The sequence below is a fragment of the Rutilus rutilus genome (assembly GCF_951802725.1).
Source record: "Rutilus rutilus genome assembly, chromosome: 1".
Lineage (NCBI taxonomy): Eukaryota > Metazoa > Chordata > Actinopteri > Cypriniformes > Leuciscidae > Rutilus > Rutilus rutilus.
The window spans coordinates 6,062,009-6,084,593 of record NC_140209.1 but is presented as its reverse complement, the minus strand read 5'-3'; the positions used below and the strand labels follow the sequence as shown (position 1 = coordinate 6,084,593).

Sequence of the window (22,585 nt, the reverse complement as noted above, 5' to 3'; positions counted from 1 at the left end):
AAGGGGTTGGACACAGGAATTTTTCACAATGAAAAAGTTTGTTCAGTTGTGAAGTTGACACCAATTTCTCCAGTGCCCCACAGACAATTTCTTTCCCTCTGCCCATGAGGCTATAATGAAGGGCAGAGAGCACAAAAAAGTCAAGTGAGCGAGAGCTGCAGCAAGTGGGAGCATATGCACAGTACACCCCTGGGTTTTATTCGTAACAATAAGGGGTTATAATCTGCAATTTGCTGTACAACCTCCACTTTCCAGTGGTGTTTTGAAGTCAAGAGCAGAAGGGGAATCGTCTCAGATTTTAGAAACCGCCTCTTTGTTGAGCAAGAGAGCAAGTTGGATTGTGCTGCCGGAGGTCAGCTATCACAGCTTTTACTTTTTGTACTTTGTCATTCCCATGAGAGGGGGAGGTCTCCGTTCTGGTCTGGATTTGCAGAACCTCAACAGGCACCTCTGAAAGTACAAATTGATAATGTGTTTGCTTAAGTCTTTGTCATTTTATTCGTATGTATGAATAAAAGTATGTCAGTCGATCTGAAAGTTAAATATTTTCACATAAGCATCTACCCTGCACACAGAAATTTCCTCAGGTTTGCCTATTAGGATGTAGCCTACAAGTTTTTGACGGTTCCTTTTGGGCTGTCATTAGCCCTGACAGTGTTCAGCAAATGTGTCGAACTAGCTCTGACACCACTGAGAATAGGGTCTCAGAGAGTCAGCTTGTTTGGATGAGCGACTCCTCTGTGCTCCATCACAGCAGAAGGCAGATATAGATGCAGAAGTGTGCATGTCTCATCTGGAGAGCATAGGCTTCAGGGTAAATGAAAAGACAACCTGTGTGGTGCCCAAACAGGAGATGATCTACCTGGGTCTCAGACTGTCCTGTATCAAGTGTTTCTGGCAAAGTAGTGCATTGGGTCAATTCACGGCTGTCTGTCCATTTTTCAGAAAGGGAACAGAGTCTCATTTAGTCTTTGTTTTCTGGAGCTGATGGCATGGACAGTTTCTGTCATTTCACTGGAATTGTCGCGAATAAGAGAGTTTCAGCACTGGGTAGCAGCACAGCGCTGGTGCCATCACTCTGCATGTGAGCTCTCCGTCACTGGAGAGGTTGTTCTTTTCTTGAGTCAGAAATTCTCCAGAGGGCAGTTTATTTAAGAAAGCTGGTGATGACTGATGCATTGCTCACAGGTTGGGGTTCGAGGGCAAATGGCCCATCTCGCTTCAGAACACAAAACTTCCTAGAACTGGTAACAGTGTTTCTGACATTGAAACATTCTGTGCAGCTCCTAAGGAATCAACATTTTGATCCGATCAGACAACACAATGGCGGTGGCATACATAAATCACCAGGGGGCTCACGCTCCCCTCAGCTTCACAGTATTGCACCATAACTGATTGTGTGGGGCATGACTCATTTCCAGTCATTAAGGGCAACACATGTTTGGGAATAATAAATGCGGGGCTTATCTACTATCCAGAGGAAATCCTCTGTATGGAGAATGGGCTCTCCATCCTCAGGTAGTTGGCCGGTTGTGGTAGAGGTTCAGCCGAGCTGCCGTAGATCTCTTCACCTTGAACAAAACCGCTCATTGCCCTATTCTTCTCTCTGCCTTCACTCGGGAACTTGGGTGGCTAAATGCACTGTTGTACATGTTTCCTCTGATCGTCCTTCAACTCACTCTACTTATGAATGGAAATGAATGATTGAGCAACTGTGTGCACAGACGCATTGGTCCTTTTCTCTGTTCCTTTGTGTATGTCATGCTCTTCCTGCAGGAGCTTTTGGATAAGGGCAGATCCTTTTCTTTTCAAATGGCATATTTTTTGCTGCGATTTCTGAATGCTATATGGGGCAAGAAACACCCGCTCGTCTGCAGGTTTATGAGAGGTGCGCGGCATTTGAGCAAGGTTTATAAGCCACTGACTCGATTCCGGGAATCTCTCTGTGGTCCTCAGCCCCTTTTGAGCCTATAGGTAGTATTGATATAAAACTCCTTTCGTTAAAGGCTGCTTTATTATTGTCTCTTTCAACTGTGAAGCGGGTTAGTGAACTTCATGCTTTGTTGGTTCGTAACTCCTCTTTGCAGTTCTCAGCACCAATCCAGTGTTTGTGCCTTAAGTAAGTGAAATTAAGTCTGCTCTCGCCTGTAAACCGGTGGATATACTGGCTTACCATCCGCCACCTTTTTCATCATCTGAGGATGAGTGGCTTCATTGTCTCACTATTTTTTTTAATGAAAATACAAAGGAAGAGTAATCAATCAGTTGTTTCTTGGGCTGATTCTCATAAGGGTAAACCTATTTCACTGGGTAGTGGAAGCTATAATATTCGGTTGTAATAGCATGGGACTCTTCCGGAGGGGCTAAAAGCTCATTCTGCCAGAGGTATGGTAGTTTGTTAAAAAAAAAACTAAGTTTCCATTCTGTTCAGGGAATAGTTGTGATCGATTACGGTTTGTATTACCATAGTTTTCCGACAAATGTGATTAACTGGTTTATAATCTAATATATACACTCACCTAAAGGATTATTAGGAACACCATACTAATACTGTTTGACCCCCTTTCGCCTTCAGAACTGCCTTAATTCTACATGGCATTGATTCAACAAGGTGCTGAAAGCATTCTTAAGAAATGTTGGCCCATATTGATAGGATAGCATCTTGCAGTTGATGGAGATTTGCGGGATGCACATCCAGGGCACGAAGCTCCCATTCCACCACATCCCAAAGATGCTCTATTGGGTTGAGATCTGGTGACTATGGGGTCCATTTTAGTACAGTGAACTCATTGTCATGTTCAAGAAACCAATTTGAAATGATTCGAGCTTTGTGACATGGTGCATTATCCTGCTGGAAGTAGCCATCAGAGGATGGGTACATGGTGGTCATAAAGGGATGGACATGGTCAGAAACAATGCTCAGGTAGGCCGTGGCATTTAAACGAGGCCCAATTGGCACTAAGGGGCCTAAAGTGTGCCAAGAAAACATCCCTCACACCATTACACCACCACCACCAGCCTGCACAGTGGAAACAAGGCATGATGGATCCATGTTCTCATTCTGTTTACGCCAAATTCTGACTCTACCATCTGAATGTCTCAACAGAAATCGAGACTCATCAGACCAGGCAACATTTTTCCAGTCTTCAACTGTCCAATTTTGGTGAGCTCGTGCAAATTGTAGCCTCTTTTTCCTATTTGTAGTGGAGATGAGTAGTACCCGGTGGGGTCTTCTGCTGTTGTAGCCCATCCACCTCAAGGTTGTGCGTGTTGTGGCTTCACAAATGCTTTGCTGCATACCTCGGTTGTAACGAGTGGTTATTTCAGTCAAAGTTGCTCTTCTATCAGCTTGAATCAGTCGGCCCATTCTCCTCTGACCTCTAGCATCAACAAGGCATGTTCGCCCACAGGACTGCTGCATACTGGATGTTTTTTCCCTTTTCACACCATTCTTTGTAAACCCTAGAAATGGTTGTGCGTGAAAATCCCAGTAACTGAGCAGATTGTGAAATACTCAGACTGGCCCGTCTGGCACCAACAACCATGCCACGCTCAAAATTGCTTAAAGGGATAGTTCACCCCTGGAAAGATGAATGTGTATTTAAAATGGGTCATTTATGTAGAAGAAATGTGAAATTATTTTTGAATTTGGAGCTTTCTAGACTGAGAAAAGCCAGAAAATGTATTTTTGGCTTATGTGGATGAAAGACAACAACTCCCAGAATGCACTTGCTTCGCTGCCCTAGGAGGCCACTCCCAAGCCACGCCTACCGGTAAGAGAGCGCTGTTTAAAACAAGGCTAGGCTACTAGTGAGTAGGGGTGGGAGATATTGACAAAAATGAATATCTCTATTTTTTCCAATATCTCGATATCGATATTCAGACGATATTTTTGCCATCCTTCAAAGAAATGTGTGCAAACTGGCAAAGAAGGTCCAGTTGGTCTTTTGACTTGCTGCATTTGACCTATTATTGTAGGCTATAGAAAAAAAAACAATAAAGGAGCTAACTAAACAGAATCTGAGGTAGCCCCTACTTTTTCCACTTACAAAATAAAAAACTAGGCACCTCTTGCAACAGTGATTATTAAATCAAACAACAATATTGTTGATGATAAATTCCATCCATTTTTTTCCCCAAAACGCTATAAATCCATCTTTTTTTCCCAAAAATTTATGGTTTGTCTTTTTAAAAAAGTCTTTTGTCTTTTATTTTTCGTGTTTGCATTTATGAGGAAAAAACAATATTACGTGACAGTTCTCCATTATGGACGCGAGCGCTCTGAAAGCGGCTCTAAAAGACTTTCAAACTTTCATAGAGACCTCAAAACAGAAAGCACAAAGCTTTTCTTTTAAATGAATTTCGTTTTGTATTAATTGTATCTTAATTTTAATATTTTTTTTTTCATTAACCAATTTCTGGATTTAATACATAAAAGTAAATATAGGCTAGCACAACATAAGGTGCTTGAACTGGAGATTATATCATCATGAACCGAACCGGCCTCACAGGCCTAAAAAATGTGAAATATGTTTACAGAAAGCTGGTTCTAAACAAAACCATCCAAAACAAAATAAAACTATGTAGCCTAATAAATGTGCATTTCTCCGGTGCGTTCACTATAGCCTACTGCGAAGATCGCGAGTCAATAGCCTATCGTCAACTTCATCTTTGCAGTCGACACAGAAATTAATAAACAATTAAAATGTCTTATTGCAATATTTTACATATTCATAATCATTTCTTTTGCTGGTTCTTTGAGGCAGCTTTTTAGGTTTATGGCGTTTTGGAAAAGAGCTCTTCGCATACAAGAAACGTTTCACCAAGGCACAGCGGCCCTTCAGCACATAAGAAAAAAAAAAAAAGCACGGACTTACTAATTACGAAACTTTGATGTGGTTGAATAGGTGAAACAGTCACAAATTCCTCTGCAACTCAAACCTTCTCAGTAGGAGTTATGAAGGAAGAGAACAGCATTACAGTTTTCAGTGCGTCCTCCTCTGATTGCTGTGTCGTTGACTGAAAAAGTGCGTGCAGGAGCACATGCGCAAAACGTATGTTTGTAAAATGTCCTTTTGTAAAATGACATATGATAAAATAAAAATAATTCTTATATCGTTTTACAAAACGGTTTTGCGCGTGTGCTTCTGCGCGCACTATTTCGAATTTATGCATGAATGTGCATTTTTGACGACACGGGACCATGGTATTCCTGCCCTACAGTATTAAAAATCGCTACATATAATTGTTTAGAAGGTTATAGTGTGCGTTATTTGTTTTCTCTTTAACTTCTTTCAGCTCTTTTCATGTTTGGGTGGTCGGATTGTACTGTCAATGGAATATTTTCCCTAAACCTAACTACCTGGGGCGTCTGCACTCGACACCCTACTGATCTTAATATGTCTGGCGTCTACACTCGACACCAATACCTTAATATCTCTGGCGTCTCCAAATCGACACCAATACCTTAAACTGGGGCGTCTACAAATCGACACCCAATACCTTTATACTCTAGCTCTTGCGTCTTCAGTCGACAACTGGCCGAGTTTCTAACTAACTTGCTTCCCTAAACTAGCTTCCTGCGCAGGAATAAATCGACAAACAGACCTGCAATTGTCCTTTAAATGCTTTAAGCACGGCCGGGAGATCTTCCCGAGCAGTTCTCAGGGAATCTCTCCCAAGAAGCAAGGCCGGAGGATCTCAGACAAATTCCATTGAGAATCCCACCGTAAAAAAAGTGAAAGTGAAAGTGAAAGTGACACGTGACGGCCAAGTATGGTAACCCATACTTGGAATTTGACCTCTGCATTTAACCCATCCAAGTTAATGCACACACATTAGGAGCAGAGTAGTGAGTAGTTAACACACACACACTGCAAACGTGGATACACACACCCAGAGCAGCGGGCAGCCTTTGTGTGGCGCCCGGGGAGCGATTAGGGGTTAGGTGCCTTGCTCAAGGGCACCTCAGTCATTTCCCACCGGTTCTGGAATCGAACCAGCAACATTTGGGTTACCAGTCCAACTCCCTAACCACTAGTCCTTGACTGCCCCACAAATATAATAAAATATTAAACACAAATAAAAAACACATATACAACAGTTCTTATAGAATCAAGAAAACAAATAAGACTAACATGTCACCTTCAATATGATTGGTTCAATTGGTTCAAAAGCCCCAACCTTTTCCCTCTGTCACTGGCATAAGCAAACTCTGATTACTTATCACAAGGTTTTTGCGAACTAGTCATGTCTAGTTTCAGTTCCCCTTTCTGTTATTAATACACATAGACATACACTCAAAGTCACAAGTTTTTCCCCAAAGAGTTTTGACACATTAAAAGCATATGAATGTTATTCCTGCAAGAAAAACAAATGTTAGTTCATTTTAAAGCTGATTAATTAAAATTCATTCACAGTACAAATTATGAAATATTCGATATCCCAATTTTGCATATCGTCCAGGCAACAATTTGGATATTATCGTCTAAACGATATATCGCCCACCTCTTCTAGTGAGTCTCCGCGACGAGTCTTCCCTGGATTTCGAGATCGCCCAAAATGACCGGGATTCGGCTTTTGCGTTCTACAGTCGCCATTCATTGTTTACTGTGGCGAGCAGGACGAGGCTAGGGCCGCGGGAGAACGGCGCGAGGCCGGCGCCATCACTGAGACGCATCGGTCTCGTATATCTCACGGAGGAGCGGGTACTTTCTTAGCAATGTTAAAACGCACATCAACCGATCACTTGTCCTTGCCACTGTTGCCTTTGGCTTGCTCAGTTGGGGATGTTTTGGGAATATTAATTTATTTTTATCAATCAATAAATTCCACTAGAAACAAACCTTGTTGTATTATTTTAACTTAATACTGTGAAGCTGCTTTGATACAATTTGTATTGTGAAAAGCGCTATACAAATATACTTGACTTGACTTGTTTAGTGTTCATGTTAGTGTTGGGCGATATGCTCCATTTTCATATCGTCCTATCGTCAGCCTGTGAGATCGGCGATATACGATATTATCGTGAGGGGGGAGGGGCTTACTTATTTGATTATTAACTTGCTTATTTACTCATCAATTTGCTTGTTTTATTACTTCATTTTAAATGAGAATCTTTTTCTATTTTGCTAGCAAAGGTGGAGTGTTTATTAATAGGCTAAATCAGGTTATTTCTTGGTATAGTAAAGGGCCTTACACACCGGGACGAATATCGGCGCGCGTTATTCGCCAGCGTTTTTCAACGCGTTTTTTGTGTTCACACCCAAGCGATTTTCGCTGACGATGAGCCGAGTGAACATGCAAATTCATTCCCTGACATTAGATGGCGCGATTGTCAAACGTTCGTGGGAAAAAGTTACAAGTCTATGTACATGAAAGACAATTAAGTAAAATGAAACTCACCATCAAGGCCCATTTGCTCTGCAATACCACTCCATAACAGTTCTCTTTTATCAAGATTTTTGTAGTCGCGTTTGTCATATAGTTCTTTATGTTCCGACACCAACGAGGCCAGCAGCTCTACATTCATCTTGCCTTGCATCTTCCTCGTCTTATTTCTTCCCAGCAGTGTAGACGCTATCTTCTTCGCCTGTATGTGTGCTCGGCTAGACCGTTTTGTGTTTGAGCGCCCCCAAGTTGTGTTTTACTGTAACTTCAGAAGCTCCAGACACGTGAGCAAAAGCGCCAATCTCATTGGTCGGATAGTTTTTGACGCGGCGCGTCAAACCAAAAAAACGATACCCGAGGCGTTTTTTTAAAAATGACGCTTTTACGCGTGGCGTTTTTCGCGTCGGTGTGCACACTCACATTGGCGCCCTTTGTTTAGTCATGAGGCGTTAAACGTCGGCGAATATCGCGCGCGAAATTCGTCCCGGTGTGAACAGGCCTTAAGGTAAAAAAAAAAGATCCTAATCATTCTTGTATCTGACTCTGAGTATTTCAACATGTCAGCGGGAAATTTACGGACACACATTATCCTCTCATGCCGTTACAGATGCAGCATTTTGACTGTACGTCTGCACGAGATGTGAACACGTTTTAATCATTTCTTCGGTCAAGAAAGAGTCGGAGTCTGCGATATATGTCCTCCTACCAGTGCTCTCTCTGTCTGGATGCACTTCACATATGCGCACCGCACTTCAATAAGCCCAAATAACGCGGGTTAATGTGTTTTAAATGCCGGGAGAAATCAGAGGCAAAAATCTAAAAGTTGATCGGTAATACTTAAACTCATGACTTGACTCTGATAAAGGAAAACGGGTTAATGCGTTTACATGACCGCATGCATTGTCAGTTTATTCAGCATAATCGAGTTAATAACGTGCATGTAAACGCGCTCATTCCCTGAAAATGAAAGCAGAAACGGACTGAGCTTTCGCTGCATTAACAGCGCGTTCTCTCAGAGACGACAGTGGATATAACGGTATAGCAACTATCTTAATTTACTGGCTTAATATTTCTCTTGTGGACTTAAATTATTGACAGTAAAAAAATTAGAAGAATATTTCTTGTTAAACAAGTTTGAAGTTGCTTGTGATTTTCACAGATGGCAGAGTTTCACAGATGATTCGTGAACTAAAGACTTTATAGGCCTAGGCGGCCTATATAATTTTATTGATATTATTATTATTATTATTATTATTATTATTATTATTATTATAATTAATATTTTGTAATTGTATTGTTTTTAGTGTTATTAGTGTCATTAAATATTTTGTTAATGTGCTATGGAAACAAAATGCTGACGAACAACGACCGCATGGCGACCGCAGAAAGCGTTCTTTGACGTTCAACAAAGCTGCTCTATCAAACTAAAAGACTCGAGGCACAGAGAGAAGGAAATGAATAGTGGAATAAAGTCGTTATTTTTGTTTGTTTTTGCGCACAAAAAGTATTCTCGTCGCTTTATAAACTTTATAAAAGACAGACATCTTATTCTAAACATAATCCTCTGATCATTCGGACTTGTTGTTTCCGGCCGGTTTCGGCGCATGACATTACGTTACGACCACCCGTTAGCGATTGGCTGTGGCAGATCCTGAGTGACTCTGGGCAGATCCAATAGTTTTGAACTTTTAACAGAGAACCCGCCTACAAGGAAGTAAACGTTTCTCAATGGAGAGAGGCCAGACTCTCCGTACAAATGAAATGTACGAGAGTCTGGTAGAACCAGGCTAGTAATAATGTAAAATATGTGAAAAAAATGTGTTTTTTGAACAATCAAGCATGAAAGCATATTCTAGTACACCCCTAAAACATAATCAAGACTTCATAAAAGTGCATAATAGGACCCCTTTAATTAAAGCTGCAGTCGGCAAGTCTGGCAGATTGAGTGGACTTAGCCAAAATTTTGAATGTTTACAACTCTCATGCCCCTCCCCCACTACCAACGAGCACCCTCCCATAGACGTCGTGTTCGTCAGTGCATGTGTACCTGATTTTCTGTGAACGCGCGCGTCTCTTAAGCATCGATCAACACCATGGACTCGGAGGTAGGCTGCCCTGGCTAATCTATCCATAGATAGCAATAACAGAGGAATTGGAAGCTTGTTAGTAGATTTTCTCTCCGCCATCACGCTTCGTATAATCTCAGGCGAACTTCTTCAGGCGTGTGCATGTGATATTGTAACGTGCGCGAGGGGATCTGTGACTGTGGCGTGTGCACGACATGTGATTGACAGTCAGATCTCACACCCCCCAGCGCTGATTGGACCCGATGATCCGGGAGCGGTGGATTTTTGCAAAACAAATAACACGCTCCAGGTGGAGTTAGAAGCTCTGGTTTTTTTTCTAAAATCACTTTATTTATGTTGTTCTGTCGGATTATAGTGTCGATTACACTGAATATGATCAAAAAAATGTTGCCGACGGCAGCTTTAAATATTTGATTCATTAATTTGACATTTGATATGAATTTGACCCAGGAAGACCCCTAAAGTGCAGGTGAACTGGGAAATCTGAAAGCATTTTCACGCTAAACACATTTTGAATAAAAACAGTGAATTTTTTTCAGAGAATATTTCTGCTATTTTCTTTGGTCTTTAAAGAAATGTGCTGACCAATAAGATATACACTTTGAGCTGCTGCACATACACATTTAAGAGCATTTGGTGGCACTAGTGAAACCAGCATTAAAGATTAAAGTTACTTTAAATTAAACATTAGCATTTCATGAACGCTTTGAACTACACGAGTAATCCATGATTAGCCATTTATGTAAAATGGTCCACTAAAAGGTGGGGTTTTTTTACATTTACAAGACATTTACATTTATTACTTTGGCAGACATTTTTACGACGGCTGAAAGTTCAGTGCATGTATCGCCCTCTGTTGAACAGGCGTGAATTTGCTTTTCCTTCAGTCCAACACACATTTGTTTGACGTTTGTTGTGTAAGGGCCGTCTGTCAACAAATTCTCACATGTTTGCATGGCTTAGAGTCCAATCAGCTTGTGTTGTGTAGGAAACTGTGATTTCTCACAGATCATATGTCAAGCCTGCGTCATCTAGAGTTTCATGACCAAACTAGTGATTTATAACACAAATCATCTTCATGACATTAAAATAGATCATAATCGTGCTCAGCCGTTGTTGACCAGATTTGATGGGATTAAAATGACTATTATACTCAGTGATCTTGACTTTGAGCTTCACTTTTCATTTCACGTTTGCCTCTCATTTGAAATCTCACATGATTTAATGTTTCTTTTAGACCTGATGGACGTGAACAAGGAAGGAAAAACAGAAGGCAATAAATCTGTCTCCTGCCCTCATGCTTCACATGTAAATCAAGTCTGAAGATTCACATGAGAGTTCACACTGGGAAGAAGCGGCTCAGGATTTCTCTCTGAAATCACATCTTCTCATTCTGAAGAAAGAGCATTTAACTGTGATCAGTGCGGTAAACTGTTTCATTGGACATCAGTCCTGAAGAAACTCCTGAAGATTCACACAAAGAAGAAGATTCATCCTTAATATTACAGCAGAAAAGACACGGCGGTGTGTGTTTCAGTGAAGAAGGGCTTTGCTACAGAAGATGAACTGAAGACCACCAGAAAATTCACACTGGAAAAAACATTTCAAGGCAAAGTTCAGGAGTTGAAGAAGAAGGCCTTAACACTTTTAAGAGAGACATGAATATGATATAAAATAAAAAAAGTCATTGTTTTTCATCAGAACATCTAGTTTCTCTTCCACTTCTACTCTTCCATGCAAACACAAGATATACTTTCATGTATCTTTGAAACTGGACACTTTTCTTCTCTTCTTCTCTTGAGATGCTTTGGCTCTTATAAGTCAGTAAAGAGAGAGATCTGTCTCATTCACTTTTACTTAATGTTTGTATTTGCTATGTAATGATTGATAAAAACTCTTTACTCATTTTATTCACATGAGTATGTTTTTATTTCTTTCATCGTTTGTCGGTAACAAAAGTTATGGGATTTTGATAAAAACAGGTTTAATTATATAAACAATCATCAAAACATTAATTGAAAGTATTTTCTCTTTTTCTGATTTATGGCAGTGTCACAGAGTAACAAAAAAAAACCCACAATGTTGTAAACTATATTGAAAAATGTCCACCATTTTGGTAACATGGCTGCAAAAAAAAGTGAACCAGATATAAAATAAGTGTAAATTAAGGGAGATAATTTGACCTGATGTTGACAATCTAGGGGTGTCCCCGACTATGGATTTTCATAGTCGAATCAGAATCGTCAAGTCTTGCCTATAGTCGACTAATAGTCGAATCATGTGTATGGGGGCGGAGCTTTAACATTTCAAAGCCGCGATGTACAGAAAATCACACAGATATAGAAAAAATGTATAAAAACATTTTGGATCAATAAAACTAAGAAATAACATAACTCCAGAAAGGCCACACTGCAGACAAGATTTGCATTTCACATGCAAATCAAATTAAATCGGCTAAATTACCTGTGTAAGTACAGCACAACATCAATGCACCGAAAAAAATAAACAGTTAATTTACTAAATTAAATTAGAACAGAATATACCTTTCTGATAAATAAAAATACAAAACGAAATAAATCAGAATCAAGTCACAAGATGAGGAGCAAATGTGTGCAAAATGCCTAAAGTGCAGGGGAACATATATTCAAAACACAAGCCACAAATAGTTAGATTAGATAACCCTGACAGATCAATAAATAAAATTAAAATAAAGAAATTATTAAAATAACGATAGTAGCCAGAATTTTCTACTTTGTCTTTTTAACTGCAGAAACAACAATAAATGCTAACCTGGAGAGGCAGTCTTTTTAGCTAAAAATGTTCACAGCATCCAAAAATCTAATTAGAACCGGCTGAAAAGTTTTGAAATCAATTGTAGCCTACCTGATCGAGAGAACAAATCCAGTCTTTCACTCTTTCTGTGTCCGTTGGAGTCTTTTCAAATTGTGCGTGCGGATAAAATACATTCTAAAACAGGTAACGTGAAAAACGTTTAACGACTTAATCTCCTAAAATAGTTAAATTAAAATATGAAAACGCTTTACTATAGGAGGAACGCATTGCGTTCATATTCTGGTTTTCCTGATGCTAAATCCAGCCTTGGAGAATATCCTTTCTGATGGTGTACATCCACACTTTAGATTTTCTTGTCCCAGACATTGTTAAAGATTTAAATCCTTGCCGCGAAGACGCTCCTCTGTCGGTCACGGATTGAAAGTGAAACTTAAATCTGTCACGGGGTGTTTGGATTTATTCACGCACGTTAAAAAATATTTATTAAAAGCTTATTTCTTTGCACATTTTTATATACAGCATTATCATAATAGGCTGAATATTAACGTATTGGCAGAAAACCGGTAGTTCTATGTGAAATCAGACATTGAGCGCCCTCATATAGCCAAAGTGGCATGATCCTCATAACACCTCTGCGAAGATTCGACCGTGAGATCGGTAGTCGAATCAGGCTCCTCCTATCGAAGCATCGAATCTTCGACTATTCGGGGTCACCCCTATGACAATCAATATGAAAATTTCTCCAACCTCCCTCCACTGACCATTCATTGAAAACATGTAACCATTTCATAGTTGAACTGTTTATCTAAATGTGATGAAGTGCTTGAATGTTTCTAACATGAATGTTCTTCAGCATCATGAATGAATGAAGAATAAACACCAACCTCTTTGTTCTTCAGGATCTTCAGTGTGTTTCATTCTGCAGGGTTCTGGATCACTCATGTTCTCTCTGTCCTCTTTAATAAACTCAGTCTTTGCAGATTTCAGCTCTTCCTGATGCTCTGATGCTCGTCTTCACTTGTAGCTGATGGGAATTTACAGCATTTATTGCTGAATTACTGTGGGAGGAGCTTCACTGATGATGTGACTGCAGTGGGAGGGGCTTTACTGATGATGTGATTGCAGTGGGAGGAGCTTCACTGATGATGTGATTGCAGTGGGAGGAGCTTCACTGATGATGTGATTGCAGTGGGATTGGCTTCACTGATGATGTGACTGCAGTGGGAGGGGCTTTACTGATGATGTGATTGCTGTGGGAGGAGCTTCACTGATGATGTGATTACAATTAATCAATACAAATATTTTACAACATGCAGAAATATAGAAAAGATTAATAACTTAATGTAAATTCTTCCTAATATAAATAAATGTTAAGAAAACAGTTAAAATCATAAACTCAGAAATAAAGGTGCATACAGTAGCCAACAAATCCCCTCAGTCTGCTGACACCAATGAAATGAGCTTTAAGTGTCAATGTACAGGAGATCTGAAGACATCAGCATAATAAATGAGGTGAAAACAGGAACTATTGTCATGAAATAAAGAGTGTTTTCAGCAGATCTGTTAATATTGATGAGCCTCAGACTATCAACACTCATTCAACAAGCCATTCAGGACCATCAGCAGATCATCTCACTTTATTCTGAGTGTTTGCTGTTAGAAACACATTATTTAAGTCAGGATACGTGATAAAAGCCTGTAAAACTGCTCTACTGAAAGACAATACTGTTATTTCTTACTGTTATTTCTGTTATTTCTCTGTTATTGATTGTTGCAATAAAGTTATTTAATAATTAACAAGTTACAGTTTTATATGTACAGAAACTGACAATGATCATACAATATAACTTTTAAAAATAAAGAGCACCAGTAATATTTAACATTTCTAGTGTCAAACTTCATATTTAATATTTATTGGTTTTGTTTATCTGTATTTTTAATATTTTTTGTTTATTTGATAGGATCAATGTTAAAGTACACCAAATCCTTATCTGACAAGAACCAGAAGATGCTTAATCATATTTATCTTCCCAATAGCCTAACATCTTCCACATTATAGAAAAACCATGGCAGGAACCTTTTGACTAAAATGTTTAGTTTTAGTGGCATTTATTTATTCATTCTAATTTAGTTAGGGGTTATTTAATTTTACTGTGTTCAGTTAGCTTTGAGAAAAGAAATATGACTATTTGTAAAAGGTAAAAAATAAAAATTGTATTATTATCTTTAATATTTTACATGGGTTTGATTCAGATTCAGTTAGATGGTCAGTTTACAACGAGATGATGCAACTTACCCTCTGACTCAGATCAACATACCCCTAAACTGGGGTAAATTGAGCCACAGGAACCCTTTTTTATAAGAAGCCATATTTTGGAACCCTTTGTCATAGATGCCTCCTGAAATTACTTTAGATACTCTCATTATACTTCTGCCTAATTTTCTCTCATCTTGAGGACCACATAAGTAAAAAGTGGTGTATCTTACCCCACTCTCCCCTATCTGTTATTTATATTTAGATATAGCCAAAGATACATGCCAAAAGACAAATAAAGACAAAATCCTCTCACAGATCTCAAACTTTGACTTTTAACTTGACATTCAGATCTCTCTTCTCGCAGTGGATCAGGCACCTGTGAGATCAGGCGGATATCGTGGGATTTAACGGGATTCACCCCCGTGCACGGTGTTGCTAATAAACTGGATGTAAATTAATTAATGTCAGCTGATCTGACATATTCAGCTCCATGGACAACAGATCGGACATATTCAGCACCACGGAGAGCAGTCAGCAAAGCTGACATATTCAGCACCATGGAGAGCAGTCAGCAAAGCTGGTATATTCAGAACCATGGACAACAGATCGGACATATTCAGAACCATGGACAGCAGATCGGACGTATTCAGCACCATGGACAGCAGACCTGTCATATTCAGAACCACAGACAGCAGACATGTCATATTCAGAACCATGGACAGCAGATCGGACATATTCAGCACCATGGACAGCATACCTGTCATATTCAGAACCATGGACAGCAGATCGGACATATTCAGCACCGTGGACAGCAGAGTTGACCGTTTCAGCAGTTCAGTGCCAGTAACAGACTAATCTGGTGTTATACAGAGATGAATGAAGCAGATTTTGCTGAAAATGATCTGTGGTGTTCGTATCGGTGGCTAAAGTCTGCCATTATAGTGAGATAAAGCTCTAGGTCTTCCCTGTGCTCTGAGAAAACTTGACTGAGGATTTCTCTGTAAATCCCAAAAGCAATTCAGAGAGGGGTTACACTACAGTCCAGGTCTGAAGTTTTCAGAGAATCAGCTCTTCCTCATCCTCAGGTCAGCTGGAAAACCCAAAGATAGAGCTGATGTGCATTAACAAGTTTCTATAACTCGTTCATTTGGACAAGCAGTGTGAAATGAATCTGATGAACTCTTGTGACACTGACAGCCTGAGCTAAAGCGGGGCTACAGATTAGGTGTCCCTAAAGAACCCGCGTATCCAACAGTAGTTCCGCATTAACGTACATTAATTCATTTAAACTCCAGTTTTATTTATTTTTATAGTGTGTATTCTCCGTGTAAATTTATACACCGAACCGTGACGCCCGTACCGTTTCGGTTCAATACGAATACATGTACAGTTCCACCCCTAGTCTACAGTGAAATACAGTCACACTTTACACTGTTTGGCCAGCATTTTAACCGTTGCGTTTAAGCATTTTAACTGCTGACTAGCGTCACGTGCAGCGAAGCGATGTTTCTGTTATTCTAACGTCCGTTTTCAGAGCATCCAAGAGAAGCACAGGCATAACAGTAGCACCGAAATGAAGCACAGAAATCCGCGTTGATATTCGGTTCGGTAGATAACGGCCGTTAAGGCACAACTACACTATCAATCTCAACTACACTATCAATATCCAAAGTAGCCGAACATCATGTCGCCTATTCATGTTTTTTCTCGAAGTTGGCAGTAACGTATCAAAAGTTTTAAATTAAATATAAAGGAGTTTTCTCCAAGGAACTTAGCTCCATAGGCACTGGATGAGGTCTGCTCACTCTGCTGGAAAATGACTCTAGGGGCAGCGTGCGTCGAACACGTGTTCCACAACAACAATACTAGGCTGCGCCCTGCGCCCAACACTACACAGATGCGCCCACCTAATAATCAGCTTTATATATTTGGATATTGGCCGATGCCGATTATGTTAAAAAAAACGGCCAATTAATCGGTCGACCTCTAAAAAAAAAAAAGTATACAATAAAACAATTATACAGTGCTTTAATTTCAGTAATGTCTACTGACATTACTGTTCAGGAGTAGTATGGGCTGAAAAGACATCTAATAAAGTCAGATGCAAAATAACACTGCATAGTTTATCATAGATAGATTAAAGCTTATAAAAGCCAAAATTATTCATTCAAGAGCTGCGACTGATTTTCTCTTTGCCTTTTGTTGTTTGATTCACATTAATGGAGCAATTGTCAGCAGGTTTATTAGACTGCTGCCTCTTTAAGACCAAATGCAGATCTAATCATTGTCCACACGGACACGGGTATTTTTATAACCGTGACTTTTTTTTTTTTACGCGGTTCGGCCGTTCGTCCACACGGAAACGCAGTATCAGGTCACTGAAACCGAACATTTTTGAAAACCCCTGCCAGGGTGAGGATTTTCAGAATTACATTTACTTCGTTACTGTCCACCACTGTGAGCAACCTTGCACAAAGAATGAGGAGATTTAAAACAGAATGGCTTTTTGATTTGTTTGGATTTATTTTATTTACAACACAACATAATCCAAAGATACACAACAAAATATGACAAAAAAAAGCATATTATTTGACAGAAAATGTAGATCAAACAGTTGCGCTGTCGGGATGGTTGAAACGAGTGTTAAAAGAAAGAAGCAAACAACAATGGATGACATACAGCAGTAGGGCTGTAATCTCCTAGTCGATTAGTCGATTATTTGGTCAATACGGTCTAGCTCGACCAAAATTCTGATTGGTCGATTTTTTGCCGCGTTCATTTCATCAGTTTTGCCACGTTGACGCGTTCATTTCATCAGATGGAAAGCACTAATTGCTAATGGGGGTGTTTTCAGAGCACCCCTGTTTCCCAGGTCACAGGCAATAGCAACAGCACTACAGTGGATAGAAGAGACTCAAATCAAAAAGGTTATACTTTGTACAGATTCATGTTCGGCATTAAAGTCATTGAAGTCATTCACATCTCATAGTCGAAAGGATATAGTAAATGAGATATGAAAATCTGTATAGATTTAAGAATATGAACATCATGATAATATTTATGTGGATACCGGCTCATAGAGGGATAAAACATAATGAAAAGGTTGATAGTTTAGCAAAACAGGCTTTGGAAATTGAGGAGGTCATGAATATTTCATTTAGTAAAGATGAAGCAAAAGCAGTAATTAAAGTATATACTAAGAAAGAATGGCAACATAGTTGGGATACAGTAAATACAGTACGTCATCTTTATGAAATACAAAGAGAAGTAGGAGTAGTGAGGATAACTAAAAGAAGCACCAAAGAGGAAAATATTTTAACAAGATTAAGGGTTGTGAATACAACCTTAAAAATAATAAATAAACATCCAACAGGATTATGTGAATATTGTGGACTAGAGGAATCAGTAGAACATGTTATTTGTGTTAACAGCGCATGTGGCGGAAGACAAAACTTGTAGTCCATTATAACATCTACAAAGACAGCCTTCATGCTTTCAATATGGAACTAGGCAAAGCTAGACAGACTTTCTTCTCAAATATTATAAACAGCAATTTAAACAACACACGCACTCTTTTTGCTACTGTAGAGAGACTGACAAACCCCCCAAGCCAGATTCCCAGTGAAATGCTCTCAGACAGCAAGTGCCGTGAGTTTGCTTCTTTCTTCTCTGAGAAAATCAATAATATCAGAAAGGTGATCAGCACATCCTTGAGTTGCACTGGGGTCAGACAGATCAGACCACCTGAGAAAGTAGTTACTATGTCTGATTTCAAAGAAATTGATGGCAAAATTTTGGAAGAAACCGTACAGCACCTTAAAACATCAACCTGCGCTCTTGACACACTTCCCACATCGTTTTTCAAAAGTGTGTTAAACAGTTTAGAAGCAGATCTTCTAGAAGTGGTAAATGCTTCACTTCTCTCTGGTAGTTTTCCAAACTCCCTAAAAACTGCAGTTGTCAAGCCCCTCCTGAAAAAGAGCAATCTAGATAAGACCATATTAAGCAACTATAGACCGATCTCAAATCTTCCTTTCATAGGCAAGATCATTGAAAAAGTTGTCTTCAATCAGCTAAACAAATTCTTATGCTCGAATGGATACTTTGACAATTTTCAATCTGGTTTCCGATCGCACCACAGCACAGAGACAGCGCTCATAAAGATAATAAACGATATTCGCTTAAATACTGATTCAGGCAAATTATCAGTGCTGGTACTACTCGACCTCAGTGCTGCATTTGACACTGTCGATCACAACATACTTCTGGACAGGCTGGAAAACTGGGTGGGGCTTTCTGGGATAGTCCTAAAATGGTTCAGGTCATACTTAGATGGGAGAGGTTATTATGTGAGTATAGGAGACCATAAGTCTGAGTGGACATCCATGACATGCGGAGTCCCTCAAGGCTCAATTCTTGCGCCACTCCTGTTCAACCTGTATATGCTCCCAATGAGCCAAATAATGAGAGACAACCAAATCTTTTACCACAGCTATGCAGACGACACACAGCTCTACTTAGCCCTATCGCCTAACGATTATAGCCCCATTGACTCCCTGTGCCAATGCATTGATGAAGTCAACAGTTGGATGTGTCAAAACTTTCTTCAGTTAAACAAAGACAAAACTGAAGTCATTGCGTTTGGAAACAAAGATGAAGTTCTCAAGGTGAACGCATACCTTCACTCTAGGGGTCAAACAACTAAAAATCAAGTCAGGAATCTTGGTGTGACACTAGAGTCAGACCTTAGTTTCAGTAGTCATGTCAAAGCAATAACTAAATCAGCATACTATCATCTGAAAAATATTGCAAGAATTAGATGCTTTGTTTCCAGACAAGACCTAGAGAAACTTGTTCATGCTTTCATCACCAGCAGGGTGGATTATTGTAATGGACTCCTCACTGGCCTTCCCAAAAAGACCATAAGACAGTTGCAGCTCATACAGAACGCTGCTGCCAGGATTCTGAGCAGAACCAGAAAATATGAACATATCACACCAGTCCTCAGGTCTTTACACTGGCTCCCAGTTAAATTTAGGATTGATTTTAAAGTATTAATACTAGTATATAAATCATTCAGTGGCCTAGGACCTCAATACATTGCAGATATGCTCACTGAATATAAACCCAACAGATCACTCAGATCATTAGGATCATATCAGCTAGAAATACCAAGGGTTCACTCTAAGCATGGCGAGTCCGCTTTTAGCTATTATGCCAGCCGCAGCTGGAACCAGCTTCCGGAAGAGATCAGATGTGCTCCTACTGTAGTCACATTCAAATCCAGACTCAAAACACTTCTGTTTAGCTATGCATTTACTGAATGAGCACTGTGCCAATGTTCGTCCGACTGTTTGTACTGTATTTTATTTTTTATTTTTCTAAACTGTTTTAATTATTCTTATTTCTTTTTATTATTTTAATTTCTTCTATGTAAAGCACTTTGAATTGCCATTGTGTATGAAATGTGCTATATAAATAAACTTGCCTTGCCTTGCCTTGCGTGTTTGTGAACTTGTGAAAAATGAACTTAGAAAGAGGGGAATGGATGATTTAAAGCTTAAAAATATAATTACTTATGGTTTAGAGAGCTTATTTCTTTATCTCAAGAGAACAGAGCTGATTAAGAGAATTTAGTTTTTTTTTTTTTTTTTTTGATGGGTAAATTCTGGTTCACACTCCAATACAGTAGGTGGCGATAATGCACCTTAATGTTGGTACTACCCGCCAGAAAATCGAAGAAGAAGAAGAGTTTCAGCGTCGAGTCTTCTGAGGTGAGGAGAGCAGTTCACGGTATTTCTCATTTTTACACAACTATCACACACACTTTATACAGTTTGATTAAGCGACAGGCTCATTTCTGTATTGTTTTCATCTTTTCTGGCGCCTTCCTTCTGAAATAAACATTTAGTGCAGCAGCAGCGAGCTTGAGGAGAATATGTTGAAATGCAATGTAAGTCGTTTTGGATAAAAAGTGTCTGCCAAATACGTAAATGTAATCAAATGTGTTACTTCACATTGTTAAAATATACTGGAACAGATACTGCTAAATATTAAACATTGAGTTTATAATGAGTTTTTTAGGATCATTGTCAGTTTTAATCTAATAACATCAGTGCAATGAATGTAGAAAATTAAAATGTATTTTAGATTATGCTGCTGTAGTTTAGTGGTTAATTAAGATGAATGCCATTAGTGTTAGTTTTTGTATTTTTTTATGTTTTCTAGATATCTGCCTATATTGTAATGGAAAAAGCAGGATTGTGTTCTGGTTTTATTAAAACTTAAAATAAGTTATAAAAAAGTTAAGTTAAGTTAAAAATAAGTTATAAATTTGCATCAGTTACTTTACTTAAGACAGACAGACATAAATGCTTAGATGTGATATTTAGTAGCCTATAAAAACAAATTCAGGAACTTAGGTTTATAACATTATTTATTTTTATTTTGTCAGATCAGCTCCTCCCACAGCAATCTCCAATAAATGCTGTAAATTCCCATCAGCTACAAGCTACAGGAAGAGCTGAAATCTGCAAAGACTGAGTTTATTAAAGAGGACAGAGAGAACATGAGTGATCCAGAACCCTGCAGAATTAAACACACTGAAGATCCTGAAGAACAAAGAGGTTGGTGTTTATTATTCATTCATTCATGATGCTGAAGAACATTCAAGCACTTCATCACTTTTAGATAAACAGTTTAACTATGAAACAGTACAGAATGTTCTGGGTTTTCTTCAACAAATGGTCAGTAAAGGGAGGTTTGAGACATTTTTATATTGATTTTAGACATTTGTATATTGATTTTAGACATCAGATCAAGCTAAACACATTTAGCAAGGAGACATTTTAATTGGTTATTAATAAACAAGTGTTTTCTGTGTCAGTGTCGGCTGCAAAGATGAAGTTGACGATGCTGACTCGCGATCTTCGCAGAGGTGAACGCACCAGAGAGAAATGCACATTTCATACGGATAACATAAGCAGAGAACAGTCTGTTTTCTTTCGTTTTGAATTGTTCTGTTTAAAAGTAGACATGTCTGTGAGGCAAGTATAACCTTATACACTGAGTTTCGGTTAATTTATGAGACGAGCTCCAGTTCACGCGCCGGCGCTTTCGTGTCGTGATTATCTATTGTCTTTCTTATTTATTAAATCCAGGCAATTGGTTGATGAAACATTTATTAAAATTAAGATACAATTAATACAAAACGAAATTCACTTCAAAGAAAGGCTTTGCTTTCTGTTTGAGGTCTCTGTGAAAGTTTTAAAGCAGTCTTTAAGTGCCGGTCAAGTCCATGACATTGTTTTATCCTCATAAATGCGAACGCGAAAAATTAAATAAAATGAATATTTTGTGTTCTGTGGAGAGCCAACCCTTCTTCATCCGGTGGGTAGTATTACTTTTGGTTTGCGCAGTGTAATTCACAGAATTACTAGATAATATTTTGCCACCTAAAAGTTTAAGATTTTTTGTGTCATACATGTTTATTTCCCTCATATTTAATAGAAAACGCATGTGTAGACAGATATTTTTCTAATGTCTTGACTCCTTTATTAAGGGAGTAGGGATATATAAACGGATGTTTCAATATATTGGTATTAAATACATTTTCTGAGAATTTCTATTTCAAGTTTTGACTGCAAATGTCCATAACGCTGGAATTGCTTCGTCAGGTTAGAGGTGCAGTCTTTGGGCGCTGAAAGGAGGTTGGTTGCTGGCAAGCAGAGGTTGCACTTCACAGTTATATTTCCTTCTCACTTCTCTTTACTTAACGTGAAATTCTATCTGATATGAATAAAACATGTCGTCTTAATTATAATGGAAAGGATTATTTTTCCTGCTTCCATAGACAACAGTGTAACAGACTGGGCTGCAGTAGAGATGCGCGGATGGGCTATTATTTCATCCGCAACCGCATCATAAAAATCATCATCCGTCCGCCATCCAGCCGCACCAACGTTTTTGACCAATTTTCAAAACCGCACCCGCCCGCCATCCGTTGATTTTTGTATACATATATTTTTCATTTGATTGGTTCAACCGCCCGCCACCCGCC

The 22,585-nt window shown here is 39.0% G+C and overlaps 1 protein-coding gene across 4 annotated transcripts in view; it reads left to right on the top strand.

Annotated features, from left to right (window-relative positions):
- Positions 1-22,585, top strand: part of LOC311302609 (uncharacterized protein) — a 495,915-nt gene that overhangs the window by 452,020 nt on the left and 21,310 nt on the right. Inside the window, exons 1-2 of one of the 4 annotated variants that reach the window (XM_084428592.1) lie at positions 19,612-20,300; positions 20,981-21,152. The exons of the other annotated variants lie outside the window; for them this stretch is intronic. Of the exons in view, the coding sequence (XP_084284718.1) occupies positions 21,095-21,152 (58 nt within the window). The 5' untranslated portion in view covers positions 19,612-20,300; positions 20,981-21,094. Of the gene's footprint in view, positions 1-19,611; positions 20,301-20,980; positions 21,153-22,585 lie in introns of those variants that run through there. 4 annotated transcript variants of the gene reach the window in all.